Here is a 20172-nt window from a genome sequence, read left to right as displayed (position 1 = left end):
CCATTTCCAAGATGAAAAGGATGTGGTTCCAAAATATGTGGTGATTCGGGGCCAAGGATATCAAGAGAGACCCCTGTGCCGGAGCAGACCGTGCTATGTACAAAGTTTGAAGTCTACAGACTTTCCTCAAATGCGATTTCTCCTTGCTTGTTCGTTACAATCCCGGGTAAAAGCCTTGCTGCTGCTGCTGCTGCTGCCTCGTGTACGACGCAGCAAACTGTTCAAAGTCATCCTGCACGAATTGCAGGTCGTCACCCTGGCCATACGGCATCGAGTCGACCGCAAACGCCCCATTGTCCGCATAGAGACTCGTAGGCAGGTCTGCTCCAAAAGACGGCCCTTCTACTGGAGACTGGTAGACTTGCCCTGGCGGCACGTAGTCAGTGGCCAGTGTTGGTAGAGCTGCTTGAGAATACCCGCCGTGCAGTTGCTCGTGCGCATAGAACCCGCTGTTTGCAGGTGTCTGTGGTACGTTGGAAATGTACGGACCGGGGTAGGATTGATTTGCAAGGCTCTTTCCAATTTCAACCGCGTACTCAGAAACAGGAGGTTGCTGCGAGACCTGACGCGGCTGTGGTCGTGGGCTAGCGATTTGCGGGGGCGGGTACGTCATGTTGTTTGACGGCGATGTACCCAGAGTGTTTGCCAATTCAGAATGGTAGTCAGGTTGCAAATCCCTCGACGGCACATTGACGGCCAGATTCAATCCAAAACCAGCCATATAACTTGCAGGCGGAGTGACGGCAGATTTGGCTCGGCGTCGCTGAACCTGCTCGACAGGACTGAGCATTGTGTTCACGTCGACGTCCTGGCTTTCCACCAACTGAGCGATGGGCAGGCTCATGGCCTCCATATGCCTTGCAAGGTGGGAAAAGACGGATTTCCAGCTGGTGGACCGCACGCCACAAAAGCGGCAAGGTTCGTCTTCTGGTTCCGACGACCTTTCGTGACGACAAACATTCACAATCAGCCAGACTTTGTCTGATTGGTTGCCGGGGCCAGAGAAGTCCTCGATCCCCTTTTCCCAGTCGATCAAATACTGCAGACGATGTCCTGCGCGAACATGGGCAACCGTGTTCTTGAAACCTTTCGTTTTTGGTTCCGCATCGGGCACTGGCACTTTGTGTTCGCGGAGGAGATGCTGCACGAAGTTGGCCTTGCGGGCGACTTCTTTTCCACAGTCGCGCCAATTGCACTTAAACATTTCCAGTTGTCGGTGCTTTTCCATCTCGTGTCGCTTCCAGTCGGCTTTCCTGCCCCATGTCTTGCCGCAATCACAATCCTGAAAAGTACAAAAATAGGGCTGCATATCGTCTCGTACGTGCTGTGTCCAGTCTGACGGTCTCCAGAATTCCTTGACTTCGAAACAGAATGGGCACTCAAACTGTGCGGGTAGACATCTCATCGGAGGGATGGGTACGCCCTTCTCGAGTCGCGACACCACCACAGTCCCGCCTTCGTTGAGGTCTTCTTCATCTTGATCGAAAGGAGAATGGATTCGGAATCCACCGGACGTTGTCTTGCCATCCTTGCTGGCTCTGAGGGGGAGATTTTTGGGTTGGCCTCCCAGAGCAGGACAAAATGTTTTAAAACATGTTCCATTCCTGACTCGTCTCAAATGACGGGCCTTTAGCTCCAAAAGCTGTTTATACCGCCGGTGATGGAGTTCTGCGGCACGTTTAACGATGAATTCTTCCACCTCAAATCCTGTCGAGTCTTTGTTCCGGCCCCTGCAAGCTTCTATGGCATTCTTGGCGAATCCGTCCAGTGTTGGGACCAATGGCCATTCAACTTGCGGTGGAGCATGGGATTCCTCATCGCTACTGTCCGATTCGGCATCATGTGCGCCTTCAGGACGCAAAGGAATCATTGGTGGACCGCCAATACCAGTAATAAGCTCTGAAAGGCCTGGTTGAACTTGACATGGACTTCTGCTCCGTGTTATCGAGTTTTTGAAGTTTCTAATGGAAGGGAAAAGGTTTTCCCCATGGGAACCGCTTCCTCTAGAGTGATTCGTTGGTCTTCCCTCGATTTTAGGGGACTTGGGACGGCTCCAACTGCCGCTGCCTTTGACAGATCCGTTGACTTTGGTGTCAAGAGACAGGCTGTGTTTCGGACCCGTGGTAGTGGGAGGGCTCTTCTTCCTCAAGAGGCTGGGAGTCCTTCTAAATGTTTCTAGGATGCTGCTTTTCCGTGGACGAGTGGCTGATGTAATCTCTTTGGATATGCCACCACTTGACAAAATGCTCGCAAGCTCAGACTCGCTCCTACGACGCGTGCGAAATGAGCTTATGGTCGCGGTGACAGAGGCAGTCTCAATGTCCCTGGCCCTAGCCTGGAACCTTTGCATCGCAGCGGTTGATGATTCCGGCTGGTATTTGTTGTCCCAGGTCGGCTGTCGTGGAAGGTCATTCCAGGGCTGTACCCGATGCGGAAGCATGTCGTAGGTGTCCTTTCGCGGGATCCGGGGGAAGTACGACTCGTCTTCCTTTACATCTTTGATTTCCACATTCGCAGCAGGAGATTCTGGCGGCTCGGTATGTCTCGATTGCAAGAAGTGAGATGGTTCGTCAACGTTGCGTGTGTCGGCACTAGACCCATTAGCTTTATGAACATCAGCTCCGCCTGCTGAGCGATCTATGTGACTGGAATCAGATCTGTCCGTGGTCGTAAGCCATTTATGGACCTCTTCCTTTTTTTCATCGGCAATGCGAAGTTTTTCCATTTCGTTTATTGACGGGATCAGGACGTCGTTGACATTGGGTCGCTCCTCTGGGCCGATTCCAGCAAGACCGGACGTGGAGTCACGTCTCCACGAACCGTCGTCGTCGCGTTGCGCATGTGTTTGGGAATGCGAAGGGCCCGTGTCGCTTTGCGAATCTTCATCAGAAGTCGCTTCGGCGTCATATGGTGAAAGGTAGGCGCCCACTGTTCTGCTTCCATTGCTCTTCTTTCCCAAGGAGTGGTTGATCTCGGAGCCCGAGGGTGAGTTCCCTCGACTGCAGCTCTGAACATGAATCTCGGGACTGATTATGGACAGTTCGTGGTCATCAAAGACGTCGATCGAGCCCAGCGCAGGACTGTCCGTTCCTGCTGGGGTGTGCTGCTGCTGCGGTACAGCCAAACCCCAAGCATAATCACCCTGCGCAAACTGTGGGAAAGATCGTGGAGGGACAAGCGAGGATTGGGGCGCACTGGCCGAGATAACAAACTCGGAGCTTGACCTGGGGCTTGAGTGATTGGTAGTGCATGGCGACATTAGTTGATGTCCATGGTGAATGGGCCGGAAAGCAGGGGGTTGGAGATTGCCATTCGCGACAGTGGAGTTGGCCTTGGACATAAAAGGTCCATGAGGCACAGCCGGAGGATGGTGGAAGCCAAGTGGGTAGTTGGCGTCTTCCAGTGGCGACAAACCATTCAAGAGCAGGTTATGGTCGATATTTGGAGTAGCCTGAGCACTACTGGCATTTGTAAATTGCTGATCAGAAGACCCTCCGGGCGTCATTTCGCCCTGCAACGAGGAGAGGTCCGGCGAATACATGCTGGCGGATGGGCAAAAAGAAGGGTCGAAGCTCGCTGCAGCACTGGAGGATGCTGGCTGAAATGACGCGAAAGGATCGTGGTTAGGCGCCATTTTCAAGACTGGTGGTGATTCTGTCGCATGTCTGCTCCTCGAAGTTGAGCGGCTGACAGAAGAATCTGGGAGATAGGTGGAGCCGTCTCTGGAAAAGTTGGAGGCGAAATAGTCATCCATGATGGCGCCAGATGTTTGAGTTCCTGCCGCGGGGGACGACAATCATTCGGACGACGAAAGACTCGGGAGAGAGAATCAACCAAGCGCGTAGCCGCTGGAGGATTACGGTCGCGGCAGTCGATTGGGTGGCGCAACGAAGGGTGGTGGAGCGCGCAGGTGATGGCACTCAGCGGCGGAGGAGATGCCAATAACAGTACGGCGAGAGATGAGCGAAGCGAAAGGACATGGATAGGAAGAGATGGTGGAGGAAAAGACCGGAGGAACGACGACTTTCATGGCCTTGGGCGCTTCGCGCTGGGTCGAGTAGCGATTGGTCTTTTGCGAGTTGCAGCCACACGGCAACAACATCAGGCATGATTGCCGTGGCAGGACACAGGAGGTAGACATGGACTGGACGGTGGCACAAGAGTGAGCAGGCTGAAGACGAGGCGGAGAAGGCAGCAGTGTGGCTCGGTGATGGTGTTTGCCTAGAGCGAGAGCAGGAGAGCCTCATTCCAACATTTCTGTGCTGTGCTTCGACGCTGCTGCACCGCTTGCACATGGACAGGACCGGGAGTCTCCAGTCGCCCATCTCATGTCGCCGCCCTGCTTGTTGTCGTCACCAGACGTCGGCGTCCATTGTCGAGTTGGGTGGTTGGTCCATTGCAGCGCCGTTCCTTATCGGGACTGGCCCCAAGGGTTCCACCACGTTGCAGCGCGCCCGTAGCTGAGCGGAGACACGGATGGTCCACTGCATCCCTATGTAAGGCAAGCTGAGGTGGGTTGGGTGGGTGGGTGAGGTAACTGACCTACTGCAATGCAGCGGGGCCAAGCACCTACAGGTACCCAGTACGTGAAGAATCGCGCTTCTTTTGGCCGTGGGCGTCGACGCCCACTCAACACCACCGGGGAAAAGGCGACGACGTGTCGTTGAAAAAAGCCTTGAGGTGGACCACGCGCCCAGCACGCTGTCATTCCATCCAAGGTATTCCCGTCCCTCTCCTGGGGCACGGGACCTGACGGCGGCGCGCATCAATCATAGCCCAGGGCCCCCAGGCCGGTCTAGCGCGGCGGACGAAGGGAGAGGCTAGGTGGAGTCGAGTGGAGGGGTTTCCCTTGACCCTCCCAGATCTAACCCGTTGTAAACATTGTGAGAAGAGATACATGGCCTTTGGTTCACCGCTCTATCCACCTCCCCAATCCATTCGTCTTTCGACTGCCTCTTCTCCACATTGCGCGTCTAGCTGATCGAGTTGCAGCCACGAAATTTGTTTGACTTTGGACCATTCTGCATGTGACGGACATCAAAACCAACATACCCACTACAAGTAGCTCCGTCGAGATCCTCCGCCCTCTACAAACTGCACGCCTCGACCGTCTCCTTGTCCTCTCCTTTACACACCAATTCCTGTCATCCAAAAGAAAAGAAAAAAAAAAAAAAAATAGAGGGAAAAATTAACTTGAAGAATGGTGCAATTCATTCCACCGCCCGACCCCCACGCGCTGCTTCCTCCATTGCTCGCTTGCTTGCCGCTCGCTTTTGCATCTCCGCGCCCACCTCCAGCTCTGCTGCCCCTACTTTCGCCCATCCTGCGCCAACGAATCCAACTGCTCTCGGGCACCACCCAAAACGAATCATGGCTACCGCTGCTGTGCTGGGATCGCGAAAAGGCCGGCAACCTGACCTCCATCATCACCAACATCGAACTCGAGCCGCACCCCTCCTCTGGCGAAATCGAACTCGGACATGTGAACCAGGTCCTCTACAGGAGGAGGGATGAAGAGACGCTGGAAGCCCGCATCGAGCTGCCAGACCTGCAACTTTTGCCCGTCTTCCTCTGGTGCATGACGGACGCGTCGGGCGATGGCCCTGGATGGCGCTTGACAGAGCTGCGCACAACGCAGGACCATGACGACAAGCCCGAAGAATGGTTCCCAAGCATGGACGAGGCCCGTGAAGCCTCAAAAGAAGCATATATTGCGGACGCGCTGCGCGTTGCACACGTTCCAGACAGCAGCAGCAGCATCAACAATCACCACCATTCGCACGCCGCCGCCCAAGACGACGGAGACGACGACGACGACTACTGGAACATGTACGACCGCACGCCCAACCGCACACCAGCCAAGGAATCGCCAGCGCCCCGAGTCCAGCGGCCCTCGCATCTCCAACACCAACCATCCTCACACTCCAACCTGGTCCCATCGACTGAAGAGCTCGAGTACTTTGCGCGCTACGCCGCCGAAGTGCAACCCGCCCTCGACGCGCACGATCCAGAGGCAGAAGCGCCCGCAGACCACGGCTTCGAGTCGACGCTGCACGGCGACACATTCAGCGCCAGAAACAGCGGCGCGGGGGGCGTGCAATTCGAGCCCGCGACCGCCAATATCGGCCCGCTGGGCTACGACTCATCGCTGCTTCCGCACACGAACGGAGCGGGTACGGGGCAGCAGCAGCAGCAGCCGCACCGCCAGGAGCCTCTCTCGCAAACCTCGCCCTTTGAGACGCTAACGCACAGCGAGCTCAACCACCCGCAGCCCATCTCGTCGACGTCTCCCGGCGCGGGCTCAGGCTCGCCTGCGTCCGCGGCTAGCAGCAGCAGCGTCGCGCGCATCGAGGCCGCGGCTGCTGGCCAGGCGGCCGCCGAGGTCGCCATTAAGCAGCACATCAGCACCGACCTGAAGAGCCTGTACAGGCTGGCGCGTGGCGCGGGCATCGCCCGCGACGAATTTGAACGCATTGTCCGCACCGAGCTGGAGGTGTTGGGCATGATGGGTTTGGATGACGACGAGTAGAGGCTGACGAACGATGAGATTCTTGGGTTGAAGCAAAACATGAAAAAGAAAAGAGGAGGTACGATTCCCCTTGTTGGTCCCGTTCTACCTGGGTTCTGTGATGGATGGTCCTTTGGCTGCGAGTTCACTTCGCAGCAGCACGGCATGCGCGGCGTAGGGACGTTTGTTGGCGTGTTGAACCAGCTAGGCGCTTGGCCCGTTGCATTCTTCAGCTGTTTCTTTTCTTTTTTCTCCATCCTACATACCTGTAGCTTTGAAGCCTTGAGCATGCGGAGCAGAGAAGCGAGTGGGCAGCTCCTGTTCTGGACTACTCAGATTCTGGTTGGCATTGCATTGATAGTTCGGAGATATTGATTAATTATTCTTTGATTTGTGTCCACTGTGAATACTTTGCTCTCATGTTTTCTCCAACAGGATACGGCTTTGCGATGTCCCTGTGCCGGTGTCTTCTCCAATCACAGCAACCCTGATTTTCTGACGCTCACGAACCCCCCCCCCCCCCCCCCCCCCCCTCCTCAACCCCCATTCATCCCGACATCCCCATCATCAACCCCTCTTCCTCGCCTTCCCTCCAGCCGCACTCGCCCCCGACGACGACGCCGTCTGCGCACGAATCTGTCCCAGCACCTGCGCAACATTTGCCGGGTTAGTCGTCTTGGTCTCGTTAGCGCTACCGCGGCCAATCTCCTCGACGACATTAGTCGGGTCGGCCTCGCCGACGATGGGGATCTCGGAGGCGAGGAACTGCTGGAAGGGCTTGGTGACGAAGAAGCCGTCGGCCGTGAACCAGCGCGTGAAGGGGGCCGACAGCTCGATCTGCTGCCATAGCTCGCCGCGCGCCGAGGCCGGTTTGCGGGACGTCGTGTAGCGGATTGTTAGGTGGTAGATGGGGATGTGCTTTTCGACGCGCGAGGAGATGCGGATCTGGAGCAGCAAAGAGGAGGGATGGTTAGCATGCACTTGTCGTCGTTCTTCGAGAGACTACCTGAGAACACGTACCTTTTGCCCGTCCTTCTCGCCCGCGTAGACCAGGCCCTTTTCGACAATGTACATCCAGTACATGAAGGCGCCGTTGAGCACAAAGTAGGCGGCGACGGCGGGGCCCGTCCATGCCTTTGTCGCGTCCCAACCGAGCTTCCAGTCAAAGTAGAAGAGAAGGCCGGCCACCGTCACGGCCGTGTAGCCCAGCGCTAGCCGCACATCGAGGTACTTGTTGTCCTGGGTGAACTTGAGCGAGTTGAGGTAGTTGGGCAGCGCGTCGTCGGATGTATTTCTCAAGTCTGTTGGGTCACGACACACAAGTCGTTAGCTGTTTATTGCAGCTGCGTTGAGGGAATCTGAGCTGGCCATGTATCTGGCGAGGCACGCACCAGGAACTGAGTGCACCTGGATTTTCTGCTCGGCGTTTGACATGGTGGCGGTTGGTGGAGCTGCGCGCGGGGCTCCTCGAATTGTCCAGAGATACGCGCTGAGTTAGGGGGCAGAGATTGGGGTCGACGCGTGCGACGTGGTTGAGGTTGTCGTGAATAATGGACGGGGATCAACAGGTGTTCTTTGGGGACCGGGAAGCTCCAGCGCTCGAGCTTCACGGAACCTGGTCGCGCGGCGAACGAAACTCTTGGCCGCGCCGCTGCTACCTACGTCGTCGGTCCGCTCCAACCTCACCACCACAACATCCACTTCACGGCATCTTTGGTCGACAGTTTCGCATCATGGCTCAGCCCGTGGTCCAGACGATCCACAGGGACCCGGCCCTGTTGTAGGTTTTGCTTTGCCCAACGCACAGCTCCCCAGGACCGACCGAGAACTGACGGCAATGCAGCTGGTGGATCTTGCTGCCAATTACGGTGGTCATGGTACGGACAACGACAGCATCGAACGGTCTCGACTGAATATGCGACTCTGACCTGATCAGATTTTGACGGGTGTCCTCCGCCACTACGCCATGGTGCTGCTCCAGAGCACGCCCAAGAAGCAGGCCCTGCCCAAGCTCCGCGAGCATCGCTCCCTCATGCGCGGCGTCAACCTGCGCGGCAATGCCAACGTCGTCTCGCCCTCGTCGTTCCAAAATCGCAAGTCGTACCTCGTCTCCGCCTTCAAGGACGGCTCCTTTCTGGCCGACCCCGAGTCCCGCGGCAAGCCAAGACCGAACCCAATGACGGACCCCGCCGCCATGGAGGGCATGATGGGCATGATGAAGGGCAACGTCGCCATGATGGTCCCACAGACTCTGATTATGAGCTGGATCAATGCCTTCTTTTCGGGCTTCGTCATACGTGAGCTGACCCCCTCCCTCCAATGCGATGCGGGAGGGTGTGGACGGAGGTTGCCGATTTGCTTGCTAACTTGGAGCGCGCAGTCAAACTTCCGTTCCCGCTGACACCGCAGTTCAAATCCATGTTGCAATCTGGCGTAGGCACCCGCGACCTTGACGTGCAGTGGGTGTCAAGCCTGTCGTGGTACTTTTTGACGCTGTTTGGGCTGCAGCCCGTCTACAATTTTATCCTGGGGAGCAACAATGGTAAGTCACGGCTGTGATGTGCTGGCGGGGCGAATCGAATGCTTGCTGACCGGGGCCCCGGTGGCTGTTCGTTTAGCGGCGAATCAAGTTACGCAGCAGATGGCCAGTATGAACCCGGCGGGCTTGATGGGGCCAGACCAGGACCCAGACAAGCTGTTTCAGAGCGAGGCGGAAAACCTCGAGGTGGTGGATCACTACTGGATCCTCGAGGGTGTCGAGGATCGCCTGCTGGCCCGGCTGCGGTGATGACGAGGGCTGGTGAAGAAGAGCGCGGCGAGGCGCAGTAGCTCCCGCGGCAGGCAAGCGTCTCCGAATGTCAGGAAGAGATGGAGGAGAGGAGGGAGGATCGAGGGGTTGACGGACGGGAGGGTTCATGCACGCGCGGGGGGGCAGAGCAGAGCAGAGCAGAGCAGAGCAGAGCAGCAGCAGAGCAGAGCAGGGCGAGGCGGAATCTGCATCTGCGCTGCATGCTTGATCAGCACAGCCGAGCCAGCAGAGCCTCCCGGGGTCGACTGTGATATCTGGATAAAATAGAGGACCCAATGGGCGCGCCGCGAGAGGGCGCAGCTGAGGGATGCCAAGCGTCTGCTTGTGGTGGTGGATGCATGCGAACTTGGTGCCTCCGGGCAGGCTGCGAGTGTTTGCTGCCTCGTTTCTCACCTCGTCTCGTCTCTGCTGCCACTTGCCGCGCCCATGGGCCGATGCGATGCCACTTGATTGTTTTTCTCTGCTCTGCTCTGGTCTCGCTCTCTCTCTCCGTCTCCATTCTGGGTGCGTGCAGCGGCCTCTCCGTCGGGTTCCGTTTCCTCGACCTGACGACCCAGCCCTCTCGGCCCCCAAAGACCGACCTCTCACCTCTTTGGACCATTCGCCCTCCCAGACGTTGCGCCCGTCATCCGTCCCCCGTCCACCCACCTCGGCAATAATCATCACTCCACTGCACCACGTCCCGGCCCTTTCTTCCCTCTTTGTCCGCGCTCTCGAGGCGTCGACGCCCCATATCATGATCGGCGCTCTCCAGGCGCTGCCCGTGGGACAGACGGTCGAATGCCACCATGGCTGACCCTCCCCAAACCCGTCGTGTACACACCGACCGGTCAGCATGCAGGGGTCGCCTTGCCCGTGGCTGCTCCTAGGTACCACCCATGCCAGCGCTCGTGCTGTTGCGCAGCTGCGCATTAGAAGAATGCGGCTCTTTGATGCTGCCCTCTGTACTGCCTCCATAAGACGCTCTACACGTCCCGCCCACGCTTGATACACAACCTTCCAAGGCGGAGCACCAATCCACTTTTAGCTGCGCTCTTGTCACTGCCCTACATGGTGCACCTGCTTCGCCTCCTTTGTCGACTTTGTATAAGTACTGCTATACGGATCGCTGAGGCCCGGCCCCACCACTCCTAAGCGCCTACAGATACTCATACATTCCTCCTCCTCCTCCTTCCCGATCCTGCAGACCATGTCCAACACCCTCTGATTGAACCAAGAACTCGACTGTCTAAACTTCTATTCTACATCAGTTTCGATATGACCTTTCCATATTTCGACGAGTTTTCGACCATGGCCCTGCAGCCAGACAGCCATCTTACCGAGTCATACCCTTGGCCCGGTCACGATACTCAGTGGAACGGCGTGCGCCTGAGCTCCAAGACAATCAGTCTTCTCAGTCCCGATTCGGCACTAGACAGCGCATCAAGTCAGAATTTGTCCAACATGCAACGTTACCTCAGCGGACCTGAGCGGCCTCTGTTTAGCGCGGATGTCTTCCCGCTCCATGGCAGCCGAAGAGAGCACGGAACGCGGAGCTACCATTTGGATTCGCAGTACGATGCCGTTGGTCCATGGCACTATCCAGATCAAATCGTTGGGAAGAGATCACCCGACTATCACCGCTCCAGCTGGTCGGCATCCAGCTCCAGCAGCTACAACCACTCTCTACAGGACGAACCCAGCGTTGCAACCTTCAGCTCTTCTGATCCTTCCAGTCCTCTCGGCATGGCCTCGCAGGACTATGTCGAGTGCAGACCCTTTTCCACGTACCAACCAGACGACTCGATCAGTGGCTCTTGCGCGCTTCGCGAGGTCCAGCAGTACCCTTCACCGTCGGAGGACGCCGAGCAACAAATGGAAAACGACGACAGTTCCGACATCAAGTATGAGTTCACCTACGAGCAGGAGGCACCTTACTACCCCAGCAGAGTCGAGAATGGCGACCACCACTACTCCCAGGTACCAGAGCACGACGAAGACTTGCAAGTGCGCATGAGGGATGCCGAGTCTGTGCAGCCGGTATCAAAATCCGAAGAAGACCCCGATTCCGACTACACGCCTAGTGCTTCTGGACCCAAGCGTCGTCCCCGACGTGCGTCTCAATCGAACAAGTACCCGAGACGGCCCAGTAGCGCTCGCAAGTCCATGGACATGGGCAACCGAGTATCGAAAAAACCCAAGGGCAGCAGATTCATCAAAGACAGCTCTGCCGCAAGACCATTCCCATGTCCTCTGGCAGGTTACTCTTGCCAAGCGACTTTTGCGTCCAAAAACGAGTGGAAGCGGCACGTTTCCACGCAGCACATTCGGCTCGGATTCTGGCGGTGCGAACTCTGCCCCAACACCATCGACGGCATCACCACGTCCTACAATGACTTCAACCGCAAAGATCTCTTCGCACAACACCTGCGCCGGATGCACTACGTCAACTCATCTGCCGGTCATGCCGTCCCTCGCGGACCATCTCGTGACCATCCCGTCACTGATGAAAACATGGCCGAATATCTGCGCCGATGCTACATCAAACTCAGAGATGCTCCTCCCAAGAGCTCTTGTCTCTTTTGCTGCCAGACGTTTGAGGGGACGGGCAGCTGGGACGAGCGAATGGAACACGTCGGACGTCACTTTGAAAAAGACAAGAAGCCTGAGTGCACTATATATGGCGTCGACACTTGGAGAGAGGACGAGGAGTTGAGAGACTGGCTCTGCAGTGAGGGGCTCGTCGAGTGCGATCATAGAGGCGTGTGGCAGTTGGGAGATGGGACGCCACGGAGACGAAAGGGTCACTTTGCTGCCGATGATGATGATTCTGACGATGATGACGACAATGACGGAGATGACTAGCCGGAGGCTTTTCCTTTGATGTCTTTCCATTAATGGTGGACAGTCGTGGGTTCGGCGCTTGGACGATCTGAATGATGATTTGATACCCCCTCGTTAGCAAACAGTTCTCTCCGAGGTTCCCTTGGAAGGATTGCGCTTAATGACTAGATATTTCATGCGCTTAATATGATTTAAGCTTGACCCTGCAGAGTCAAAGGCCATATAGCGCTTGTCCAAATGACGTAGACCAAGGCCTGGGACGTGCGGGCGCGTGAATGGGTTGCTATCGATAGGTGCACCCCACGGAGTATCCCTGTCAGAGCTGTGTCACTTCAACCGAGCTATCACCACTCCACCTAAGCTGAAAGCAAACACCCTGGAAACCAGCAATTCGATGCCCATTTACAGAGCCAACAGAACACCGCCATCATGAGTGACCTGGCGCGATCCATTGGCAAATCCAAATTGGCCAAAGTGCCCGCGAGCTCCGAGTCCAAGGCAGAAGAAGAACAAGACGACTCGTCGTCAGCGTCATCAGTCTCATCGACCGGCACCGTGGTGCCCACAACGACGCAAAAGGCGGCGCCGCACATCGAATGGACCAAGTACTTCACCCAAGAGCTCTGGCTGGAGCACACGTTTGAAACCGGCGAGCACGCCAAATACCACATGTACCTGACGCCGCCAGCAACGGCCAAGACGCCGCTGATGGTGTTGCACCACGGGGCGGGCTCGTCGGCCCTCAGCTTCGCACTCTTCGCGCTCGAGGTGCGGCGCCTCATGCCCGAGGTGGGCATCCTGGCCGTGGAGGCACGCGAGCACGGGTCCGTCGTCTACGACGCGGGCGGCAACGTGGACAGCAGCATGGCGTTGACCAACCTGACGCGCGATCTGACGACCATGATCGGCCTGGTGCAGACGCGCATGGGCTGGGACAAGAAGGACGCGCCGTCGCCGGAATTGCTGCTCGTCGGGCACAGCCTGGGCGGTGCCGTTGTCATCGACGCAACAAAGAGCGGCGCGCTCGACCCCAAGGTGCTGGGCTACGCTGTGCTCGATGTCGTCGAGGGCTCGGCCATGGAGGCTCTCAAGCACATGCAGGCGTACCTGCGCTCGCGGCCCTCGGTCTTTTCCTCCATCGACGATGCCGTCGCCTGGCACATTCGCAGCCGCACCCTGCGCAACCCCGAAAGCGCTCGCGCCAGCGTCCCCAGCTTGCTGACCGAGGTCGACGCCGCCAAGTGGGTGTGGAAGACGGATCTGAGCCGCACCGAGGCATACTGGAGTGACTGGTTTGGCGGCATGAGTTCCAAGTTTTTGTCGGCCAGGGGCGCGAAGCTACTGTTGCTCGCCGGCACGGATCGCTTGGATAAGGAGTTGATGATTGGGCAGATGCAAGGTGCGTTTGACTCATGGGCTTTTCCCCTCTATTTGTATAGGGCTGACACTCTTTTCTTCACCATAGGCAAGTTTCAGCTGCAAGTCTTTCCCGCGGCAGGCCATTTTCTGCAAGAAGACCTTCCAGACCAGGTGGCCCACTCTGTCGTCGAGTTTTTGAAGCGCAACGACCGCAGCGCGCTGGTGCTGCCGCCCAAGGTCTCGGATCTCATTGCACAGGGGAAAAAGGTGTAGAGAGAAACCATCTTCAAGATTGCCTGCTTGGCGACCTCTTCATTTCTTAGATTATGTAGCACTTTTCCCCCATCCCTTTATACCCCTCATTTTTTTTTTTTGAGACCCAAACTGACTTTCATACCCTGCCGGAACGCCGTGTAATGCAAAGAGTTACGCTGAAATGGGGAATCTTGGTAAAAGCCGAGGAACTTGGGGACAGCATGTCAAGGACATGGAACAGATAGAAAACCCTGATCACAACTATGCTTCCCGTTGTGCTCCTTGCTCTCCAGACGTGCCATCTTCAGTTTTGGGCTTTCTTCTCCTCTTCCGCTTCGCCGGCTCCCCAGATGTGCCATCTGCCGCTGAAGCGGAATCCTTTTTAGTTTTTTGTGCTACAGGCTGAGCCGGGGCCTTGGCCTTCTTCACACTTAGCGGGTTGGGGCCCTTGGGACCTCTTCTCTTCTGCTTCTTCGGCTCAGGCTCCGTTGCTTTGGTGTCCTCCTCTTCTGCACTTCCCTCGCTGTCATCTCCCCCATGCTCGTCGCGCTTTCTCTTCGTTGTTGCGGTCGGGTTTCCGGTCGGCCGCGTCTTGATGCCGGCCTTGAATTTTTCGTGCTCGGCCTTTTCCCGCACGCCCTCGGTCGCGTTGGCCATGGGCTCCATAATCATGACGCTGCGGTTCATGTAGACGAGGGGCACGCCGGGGATTTGGCGCATGAGCGCGCGCACCTTCTGTTCCTGGCTGGCGACGACGTAGCGGTGCTTGTTGTTCTTGTTGCCGCTGGGATCGACGACGGACGAGAGGCAGTCCAGCGTGGACAGCGGCTCCTCGAGGGTGTGGTGGTTGCAGCGGCGGCGCTCAAACTCTTGCGCCTTGGCAATGACTTGCTGGTCCCTGTCGGCGTACAGGTGCCGCATCGAGCACTGGGTTATCATGATTTTGGCCTTGCCCTGCAGGGTGCGCTCGATGTAGGCGGGGAGGTCCATCTTGCAGCGGTGCGTGTCCTTGACCATGTCGGCGTCGACTGTGTAGGAGGAGTCAGTCAGGGTTTGTTTTTTCGCGAGGAATGTATTGATTCAACGAACCAAGGACTTGGTACGGCTCGCGGAAGCCAAACGTGAGGCCATACTGGTGCATCAGCTTGCGATACTGCTTCGCTCGCTTGCCGCGCATGGTGGCGGTATTGGTGCTGCGTGCAGACTTTCGAAGGACAGGGTCGTTGGCGGGTTGTCGTCGTTGTCAAAAGTTAAGCTTTGCGGCGCACGGACGCGGGTGCTGCGGTGGGCGCGGTAGGATTACCTATGCGGTGGTGTACCGGTAGCGTCGCGCCCTACGCAATCCATGTCTCAATAACTAGGTGAGCGGCCGTCCTCTCGGCGTTGAGGCTGCGCTTTGCTCCACATGCAACCAAACCACCTTCCCATCGTCCATCGCCGGTCAATGCCGCTGCTCCCCGTACTGCTGCTGTCCGTGACGGCGCCGTCGACCATCTCTGCCCTTTAGTACTCCGCCGCCGCCGCCGTTACTCTCCTTCCCCTCCAAGTCACTATGCCTGAGGATGCCGCGCGCTCGACTCCTCCCGATCCCTCGAAACCGCAGAGCCAACTTGACGCCAATCCTACAACTGCTCCACCGCAGTCTGAGCCTGTCGAGATAGACGAGTTTGGCCTGCCTGTAAAGCGGCGGCCCGTGAGACGAACTTACTCCGAGACAAGCGAGAACAGCGCAAAGGATGAGCCAGCCAAGCCGGACCACGATGAAGTCAATGAACAGAGCAAACCCACAGAATCACCGCCGAACAGTGCCCCACCAGAACTCCCGGCAAATCATGCGGAAGGGCCAAACGATCCCGCCGCTCCGGCCCCGTTGAAAGATGCCCCCAGTGAACACAAGGAGGCGCCGCGTGCGGAGCCCGCTGCAACAACCCCCGAGAAAGAGACGAGTGCTCCCCAGCGCAACTCTTCTCACGGCGACTTCATGGCTGAGGTACCATTGGCAGGTGAAGGGGGCGCGAACCACTTCTCCGAGTGGTCTCACATGAAGCTTGCTCCAGGGAACGAACATGATACGAAGAAGAACGAAGACGAAGCTGGCTGGCAGGAAATGCCCGCGTACGCTCCTTACGACATTTACAACGATGACAACAGACTCGTAGCCCGCGAGGCGCCGGATATGGATGAGGATCTTATGCAGTACGGGACACTTGGGGGAGCGGGCAAGGGATACACTAGGGTGCAGCTGGACGACGATGCGGAGTCCGCCACGAGCATGGACGACCACACGGCATACTTGTTTAAGAACCCAGGAACGAATGTTCAGGACGATGATGACGAAGCCCGCGACCCCTTGTCGCAGATGCAGGCCACCAAGGACCTGCTCACCGAGGGACAGCGCATCGCATATGTGGGTGTGGTGAGACTCACGATGCGAGAAATGGTCAAAGACCTGGACTCTCTTGAGCGGACAAAGTCCGCCAAAAAGCAGCTCGATTTCTCGGTCGAGGCCATGCAAATGTGGAGCCAGAAGATGATGGTCCGATTATATGGCCATATGGAAATCGACTCTTCCGAGCAAGTCATGATTGAGCAACTAGCTGAGCACGGCGTGCAACCTCAGGACCTGACTCCCGCGCTCATGCAAAACGCAAGAGTCAAGAACCCGGCCGCCGAGGACCGCGCCTCAATCTCCTCACCAAGACCAGACTCGGTCCAGAGCTTTCCGCAGAGCCCGCCTCCCTACTGCGAAAAGGCAGAGGACGAGGACCTGCCCGAAGTCCAAACGCCATCACAGCTCCCCGAAACCAAAAGCATCGATATCGACCTACGCTGGACTATTCTATGCGACTTGTTCCTTGTCCTTATTGCCGACTCGGTGTATGATTCCCGGTCAAGGCAACTGCTCGAGCGAGTGGGAGTCCATCTCGATGTGCCATGGATAGACATTTGCCGTTTTGAGAAGCGAGTCACCGATGCCCTTGAAATGCAAGAGGCGGCAGACAAGGAAAACTGGAATGAGCAAGAGCACATTGACACCCGCAAAAAACTCCAGCGGAATAGGCGGCTGATGATGATGGGATTGGCAACGGTCGGTGGTGGTCTTGTTATCGGACTGTCTGCTGGCCTGTTGGCCCCAGTCATTGGTGCCGGTCTTGCAGCGGGTTTCTCCACCATCGGTGTTGCAGGAACGAGCAGCTTCTTGGCTGGCGCGGGAGGTGCTGCCCTCATCACCACCGGCGGTGTCGTCTCTGGTGGCACTATCGCTGTGCGTGCGTCTGGCAGGAGGACAGGAGCAGTCAAGACCTTTGAGTACCGGCCGCTTCATAACAACAAAAGGGTCAATTTGATCCTCACTATCTCTGGGTGGATGAACGGCAAGGTCGATGACGTTCGATTGCCGTTCAGCACGGTAGATCCCATCATGGGAGATATTTACTCGCTGTTGTGGGAACCGGAAATGCTGCAGAGCATGGGTGATACCATTAGTATTTTGGCCACCGAGGTAAGTCGTTGCAAATGACTTTGACCAACTCTATTGACGAGTTGTAGGCCCTCACCCAAAGCTTGCAACAAGTCCTCGGCAGTACGATCCTCGTCGCTCTGATGGGTGCGCTGCAACTTCCCATCGTTCTCACCAAACTCTCATACCTGATCGACAATCCCTGGAACGTGTCCCTGGCGAGGGCAGAGCTAGCAGGGCTGATTTTGGCCGACTCTCTCATTGACCGCAACCTCGGTGTCAGGCCCGTCACATTGGTTGGCTTCTCCCTGGGTTGCCGCGTCATCTTCACTGCACTTCAGGAGCTGTCTAAAAGAGGGGCTCACGGTCTCGTGCAAAACGTGTACATGTTTGGTGCGCCGATTGTAGCAAAGAAGGACGAATACCTCAAGGCGCGGGCGGTGGTCCCGGGACGCTTTGTCAATGGTTATGCCACTAACGACTGGATTCTTGGCTATCTTTTCCGCGCAACCAGCGGTGGTATCATGGGTGTCGCTGGACTTGCTGCTGTCGACGTGCCGGGTATCGAGAACTTCAACGTCACCGAGTTGGTCAATGGCCACATGGCCTACCGTGCTGCCATGCCGCGCCTGCTCCGCGAAGTGGGCTGGTCCGTTGAGAGTGATGAATTCACCGAAATCGAGGACCCGGACCCGGATAATCATGAGGCGCGCCAGCGCGAGCTCATCAACGAAATCGAAGAGGCTCGCAAGCAGCTGGACAAGAAGCCGGAAAAGAAGGGCTGGAGCCTGTTCAAGCGAAAGCAAGCGGAGAAGAAGGAGTGGGAGATGTACGACGAAAAATTCAAGAGCGGGCCCGAGAATGATGCAGATGCCAAGGGTAACGTTCTATTCGATGTTGACGCCATCAGAGCCGAAGCTGCGGATATCACAGCCCAAGGAATCGAAGTGCGGCAGCTCGAAAGCACCATGCCGCCCATGAAATTAGAGACGCTGGAGTCGCCATTTAATAAAAGCGACGACAAGAATAACAATGGAAGCATCGAAAAGCACGATGACGGCGCGCTCATGGGCGCGGGTAGCAAAGGCTTTACTTTCGACGACGACTACGATGACCATCATCCGGACGGCGCCAATGGCGAAGGTGGCATCTCCATGACCTTCGACACGGGGCACTCGACACCACCGCGCAGCTCGCCCCTCAAACAACCATCCAACGCTTCGTTTCCGACGTGGACAGCAGACGTGCCAGAACGACTGCCGCTGAAGACGGACTCGACCTCTTCTATTCCAGCGCCTGTTGATCTCGAGCGCAATGCATGGGCAGATGATGATGAGTATGGGCACGAGAAGGAGATGCACATGACGTTTGAGTGAGGTAAAAGAAGTATCGAGGATGCCAGATCGCCGTTACACATTTCTCTCGCCATCTTCGTCGCTACGTCTCGTTTCTTTTCTCAGCCAGCATACCATGGCAGGCGTTGTCGCCATTTTACTCTCTGGTCATTCGGGTTTTCCTTTCCGTCTTCCCTCGCAACAAGAGCATGCAAAATGGGGTCGCTATCTGTTAAAACGACACGATGATGTACAACAAAATTGAAGCGTGGTCACCACAGGGATATAGCCTTAACCCACGTACATGTTTGCGTTCAGCAGACGATTGCAGCTTTTTGCGCATCTTTATCGTCGGCGTTGATGATTTTGTCGCTTTGTCGTTCATTGGATTGGGCTTTTGGGTAGGTCGATTGCTGGCTACGTTGTCGAAGGGATGGGCAAATGAAGTGGCTGACCAATGCGGTAGCAGCACGTTTTCATTGTGTATAGAGGGAAAAGGGGAGAAGGTCGTCTTCATGCGACCTTTGGACATGAACTACAACAAACCTTGTATGATTGCTTGGCTAGATTAATGGTAATTCGTTCGTTTGTCAGGGCCGCGAGGCTCACCACTGAAGATGAGGTCTCGCGTGTTGAGGAGCAAGTCATTGGCTTGGTCTTCCAACTCAATTCCAAACGGGTGTGGATGGTGGACGTGACGCCATGAACGAGGGGACGTCGTCTTTACGTTCCAGTTGTCCGCTTCGCTCGCTTACTCCGCATGTCCCAGTCTCGTCTCGAGCAATGATCAACAACCTTGTCTTTGCGAGAATCATTCATCAACTGCTCGTTGCGCGCATATGCTGGGCTTTACTCGTTCAAGGATGCGAAATCTCGGAACCTGGCCGTCCGTCGGTGGTTCCTGAGCGGAAGCTAGCATCATGACTCTCGTCCCGAAGACGGCGCGATGCGGACTTCCCCCGGACACGTCGACGGCTCCAGCAAACCAGAACGCCATCAGGCGCTCCCGCGGCATGTTGAACCTTTCGGACTGCCAGCGCGCCAAGACGGATTTTCGGTCAATCTCCGATCAGCACGCTTCACCGCTTCGCTTTCTCTCCGCAGTCAACCGTTCCGGATCTCCTGTCGATGATGTCGGTTTTTCTTCAACGACCTTCACGTCTAGATCTTGCGAGCTGCAGGTGCTCTGACAAAGGCGGGCCGGGAGCTGCCTGTTTGGAGCTATCGGTCGCTAGATAGACGAGGACGCGGCATGATTTTGGGCCGGCCATCCATGACCTTGCACCCTCGTCTCCGCAATTATATTGGGATCCTCGCCCATCGCGGGGTGCGCGGACGTCCTTGTTCACGGCCCTGCATCATTGCGCCTCCTCGAATTCCAAATCTTCGCCGCCTATGATGATTCCACTCGATCGTGTCCGCCTTCGTGGCCCTCTTGCCGGCTGAAAAGAGACGGGTGGTGTGGATGGTGCTAGTTCAGCCCTCCCCGACTAGCAGGCCGACGCACCGCATCATGGAATCACCACTCCATCCCGTTCGCCAATTCGGCGGCCAGCAAATTCGAATTGACAAGAGATGGTTGTCAGGACTTTTCTCAATCCGGCATGGCAGCCTTGTCAGTCGG

General features: G+C 56.8%; 8 protein-coding genes across 8 annotated transcripts; 5 read left to right on the top strand and 3 right to left on the bottom strand.

Annotated features, from left to right (window-relative positions):
• Positions 1–154: 154 nt before the first annotated feature.
• Positions 155–3340, bottom strand: IWZ02DRAFT_377289 (uncharacterized protein; the record flags this gene model as incomplete). The annotated part of the gene is made up of 2 exons (XM_066764942.1): positions 155–1018; positions 1073–3340. The coding sequence occupies 2 exons, from the start codon at positions 3338–3340 to the stop codon at positions 155–157; spliced, it is 3132 nt and encodes a 1043-aa protein (XP_066623002.1).
• A 1643-nt stretch (positions 3341–4983) lies between these two features.
• Positions 4984–6727, top strand: IWZ02DRAFT_254285 (uncharacterized protein). Its single transcript, XM_066763236.1, has one exon. It carries the CDS (start codon positions 5201–5203, stop codon positions 6527–6529), a length of 1329 nt encoding a protein of 442 aa, XP_066623001.1. The 5' UTR covers positions 4984–5200; the 3' UTR covers positions 6530–6727.
• A 321-nt stretch (positions 6728–7048) lies between these two features.
• IWZ02DRAFT_450531 (microsomal signal peptidase 25 kDa subunit-domain-containing protein) lies at positions 7049–8124 on the bottom strand. Its single transcript, XM_066767472.1, has 3 exons — positions 7900–8124; positions 7529–7809; positions 7049–7453 (listed from the first exon to the last, which is right to left on the bottom strand). The coding sequence occupies exons 1-3, from the start codon at positions 7940–7942 to the stop codon at positions 7076–7078; spliced, it is 702 nt and encodes a 233-aa protein (XP_066623000.1). The 5' UTR covers positions 7943–8124; the 3' UTR covers positions 7049–7075.
• Positions 8125–8241: 117 nt separating this feature from the next.
• On the top strand, positions 8242–9296 carry IWZ02DRAFT_490217 (integral membrane protein DUF106-domain-containing protein; the record flags this gene model as incomplete). The annotated part of the gene is made up of 5 exons (XM_066769647.1): positions 8242–8288; positions 8352–8385; positions 8445–8805; positions 8889–9050; positions 9127–9296. The coding sequence occupies 5 exons, from the start codon at positions 8242–8244 to the stop codon at positions 9294–9296; spliced, it is 774 nt and encodes a 257-aa protein (XP_066622999.1).
• A 1128-nt stretch (positions 9297–10424) lies between these two features.
• Positions 10425–12457, top strand: IWZ02DRAFT_254209 (uncharacterized protein). The gene has a single exon (XM_066763233.1). The coding sequence runs from the start codon at positions 10575–10577 to the stop codon at positions 12159–12161; it is 1587 nt and encodes a 528-aa protein (XP_066622998.1). The 5' UTR covers positions 10425–10574; the 3' UTR covers positions 12162–12457.
• A 1-nt stretch (position 12458) lies between these two features.
• On the top strand, positions 12459–13894 carry IWZ02DRAFT_254210 (Alpha/Beta hydrolase protein). Its single transcript, XM_066763234.1, has 2 exons — positions 12459–13539; positions 13606–13894. Exons 1-2 carry the CDS (start codon positions 12570–12572, stop codon positions 13770–13772), a joined length of 1137 nt encoding a protein of 378 aa, XP_066622997.1. The 5' UTR covers positions 12459–12569; the 3' UTR covers positions 13773–13894.
• Positions 13894–15058, bottom strand: IWZ02DRAFT_254221 (Fcf1-domain-containing protein). Its single transcript, XM_066763235.1, has 2 exons — positions 14844–15058; positions 13894–14782 (listed from the first exon to the last, which is right to left on the bottom strand). Exons 1-2 carry the CDS (start codon positions 14929–14931, stop codon positions 14016–14018), a joined length of 855 nt encoding a protein of 284 aa, XP_066622996.1. The 5' UTR covers positions 14932–15058; the 3' UTR covers positions 13894–14015.
• A 43-nt stretch (positions 15059–15101) lies between these two features.
• Positions 15102–18692, top strand: IWZ02DRAFT_254163 (uncharacterized protein). The gene is made up of 2 exons (XM_066763231.1): positions 15102–17256; positions 17304–18692. The coding sequence occupies exons 1-2, from the start codon at positions 15307–15309 to the stop codon at positions 18588–18590; spliced, it is 3237 nt and encodes a 1078-aa protein (XP_066622995.1). The 5' UTR covers positions 15102–15306; the 3' UTR covers positions 18591–18692.
• The last annotated feature ends 1480 nt before the right edge of the window (positions 18693–20172 follow it).

The sequence above is a fragment of the Phyllosticta citriasiana genome (genome assembly GCF_038021145.1).
Source record: "Phyllosticta citriasiana strain CBS 120426 chromosome Unknown IWZ02scaffold_6, whole genome shotgun sequence".
In the NCBI taxonomy this organism is placed as follows: domain Eukaryota; kingdom Fungi; phylum Ascomycota; class Dothideomycetes; order Botryosphaeriales; family Phyllostictaceae; genus Phyllosticta; species Phyllosticta citriasiana.
Note: the sequence above shows the minus strand (reverse complement) of the source record. Positions and strands in the feature narration are given on the sequence as shown.

Excerpts from the sequence above, each read along its gene's own strand:
- IWZ02DRAFT_254163 (XM_066763231.1), top strand. The coding sequence starts at position 15,307 with ATGCCTGAGGATGCCGCGCGCTCGACTCCTCCCGATCCCTCGAAACCG. Across the intron at positions 17,257-17,303 it reads TTAGTATTTTGGCCACCGAG|GCCCTCACCCAAAGCTTGCA; the intron begins GTAAGTCGTTGC and ends GACGAGTTGTAG.
- IWZ02DRAFT_254209 (XM_066763233.1), top strand. The coding sequence starts at position 10,575 with ATGACCTTTCCATATTTCGACGAGTTTTCGACCATGGCCCTGCAGCCA.
- IWZ02DRAFT_254210 (XM_066763234.1), top strand. The coding sequence starts at position 12,570 with ATGAGTGACCTGGCGCGATCCATTGGCAAATCCAAATTGGCCAAAGTG. Across the intron at positions 13,540-13,605 it reads GATGATTGGGCAGATGCAAG|GCAAGTTTCAGCTGCAAGTC; the intron begins GTGCGTTTGACT and ends TCTTCACCATAG.
- IWZ02DRAFT_254285 (XM_066763236.1), top strand. The coding sequence starts at position 5,201 with ATGGTGCAATTCATTCCACCGCCCGACCCCCACGCGCTGCTTCCTCCA.
- IWZ02DRAFT_254221 (XM_066763235.1), bottom strand. The coding sequence starts at position 14,931 with ATGCGCGGCAAGCGAGCGAAGCAGTATCGCAAGCTGATGCACCAGTAT. Across the intron at positions 14,783-14,843 it reads CGAGCCGTACCAAGTCCTTG|TCGACGCCGACATGGTCAAG; the intron begins GTTCGTTGAATC and ends CCTCCTACACAG.
- IWZ02DRAFT_450531 (XM_066767472.1), bottom strand. The coding sequence starts at position 7,942 with ATGTCAAACGCCGAGCAGAAAATCCAGGTGCACTCAGTTCCTG. Across the intron at positions 7,810-7,899 it reads CCAGGTGCACTCAGTTCCTG|ACTTGAGAAATACATCCGAC; the intron begins GTGCGTGCCTCG and ends GTGACCCAACAG. Across the intron at positions 7,454-7,528 it reads GCGAGAAGGACGGGCAAAAG|ATCCGCATCTCCTCGCGCGT; the intron begins GTACGTGTTCTC and ends TTGCTGCTCCAG.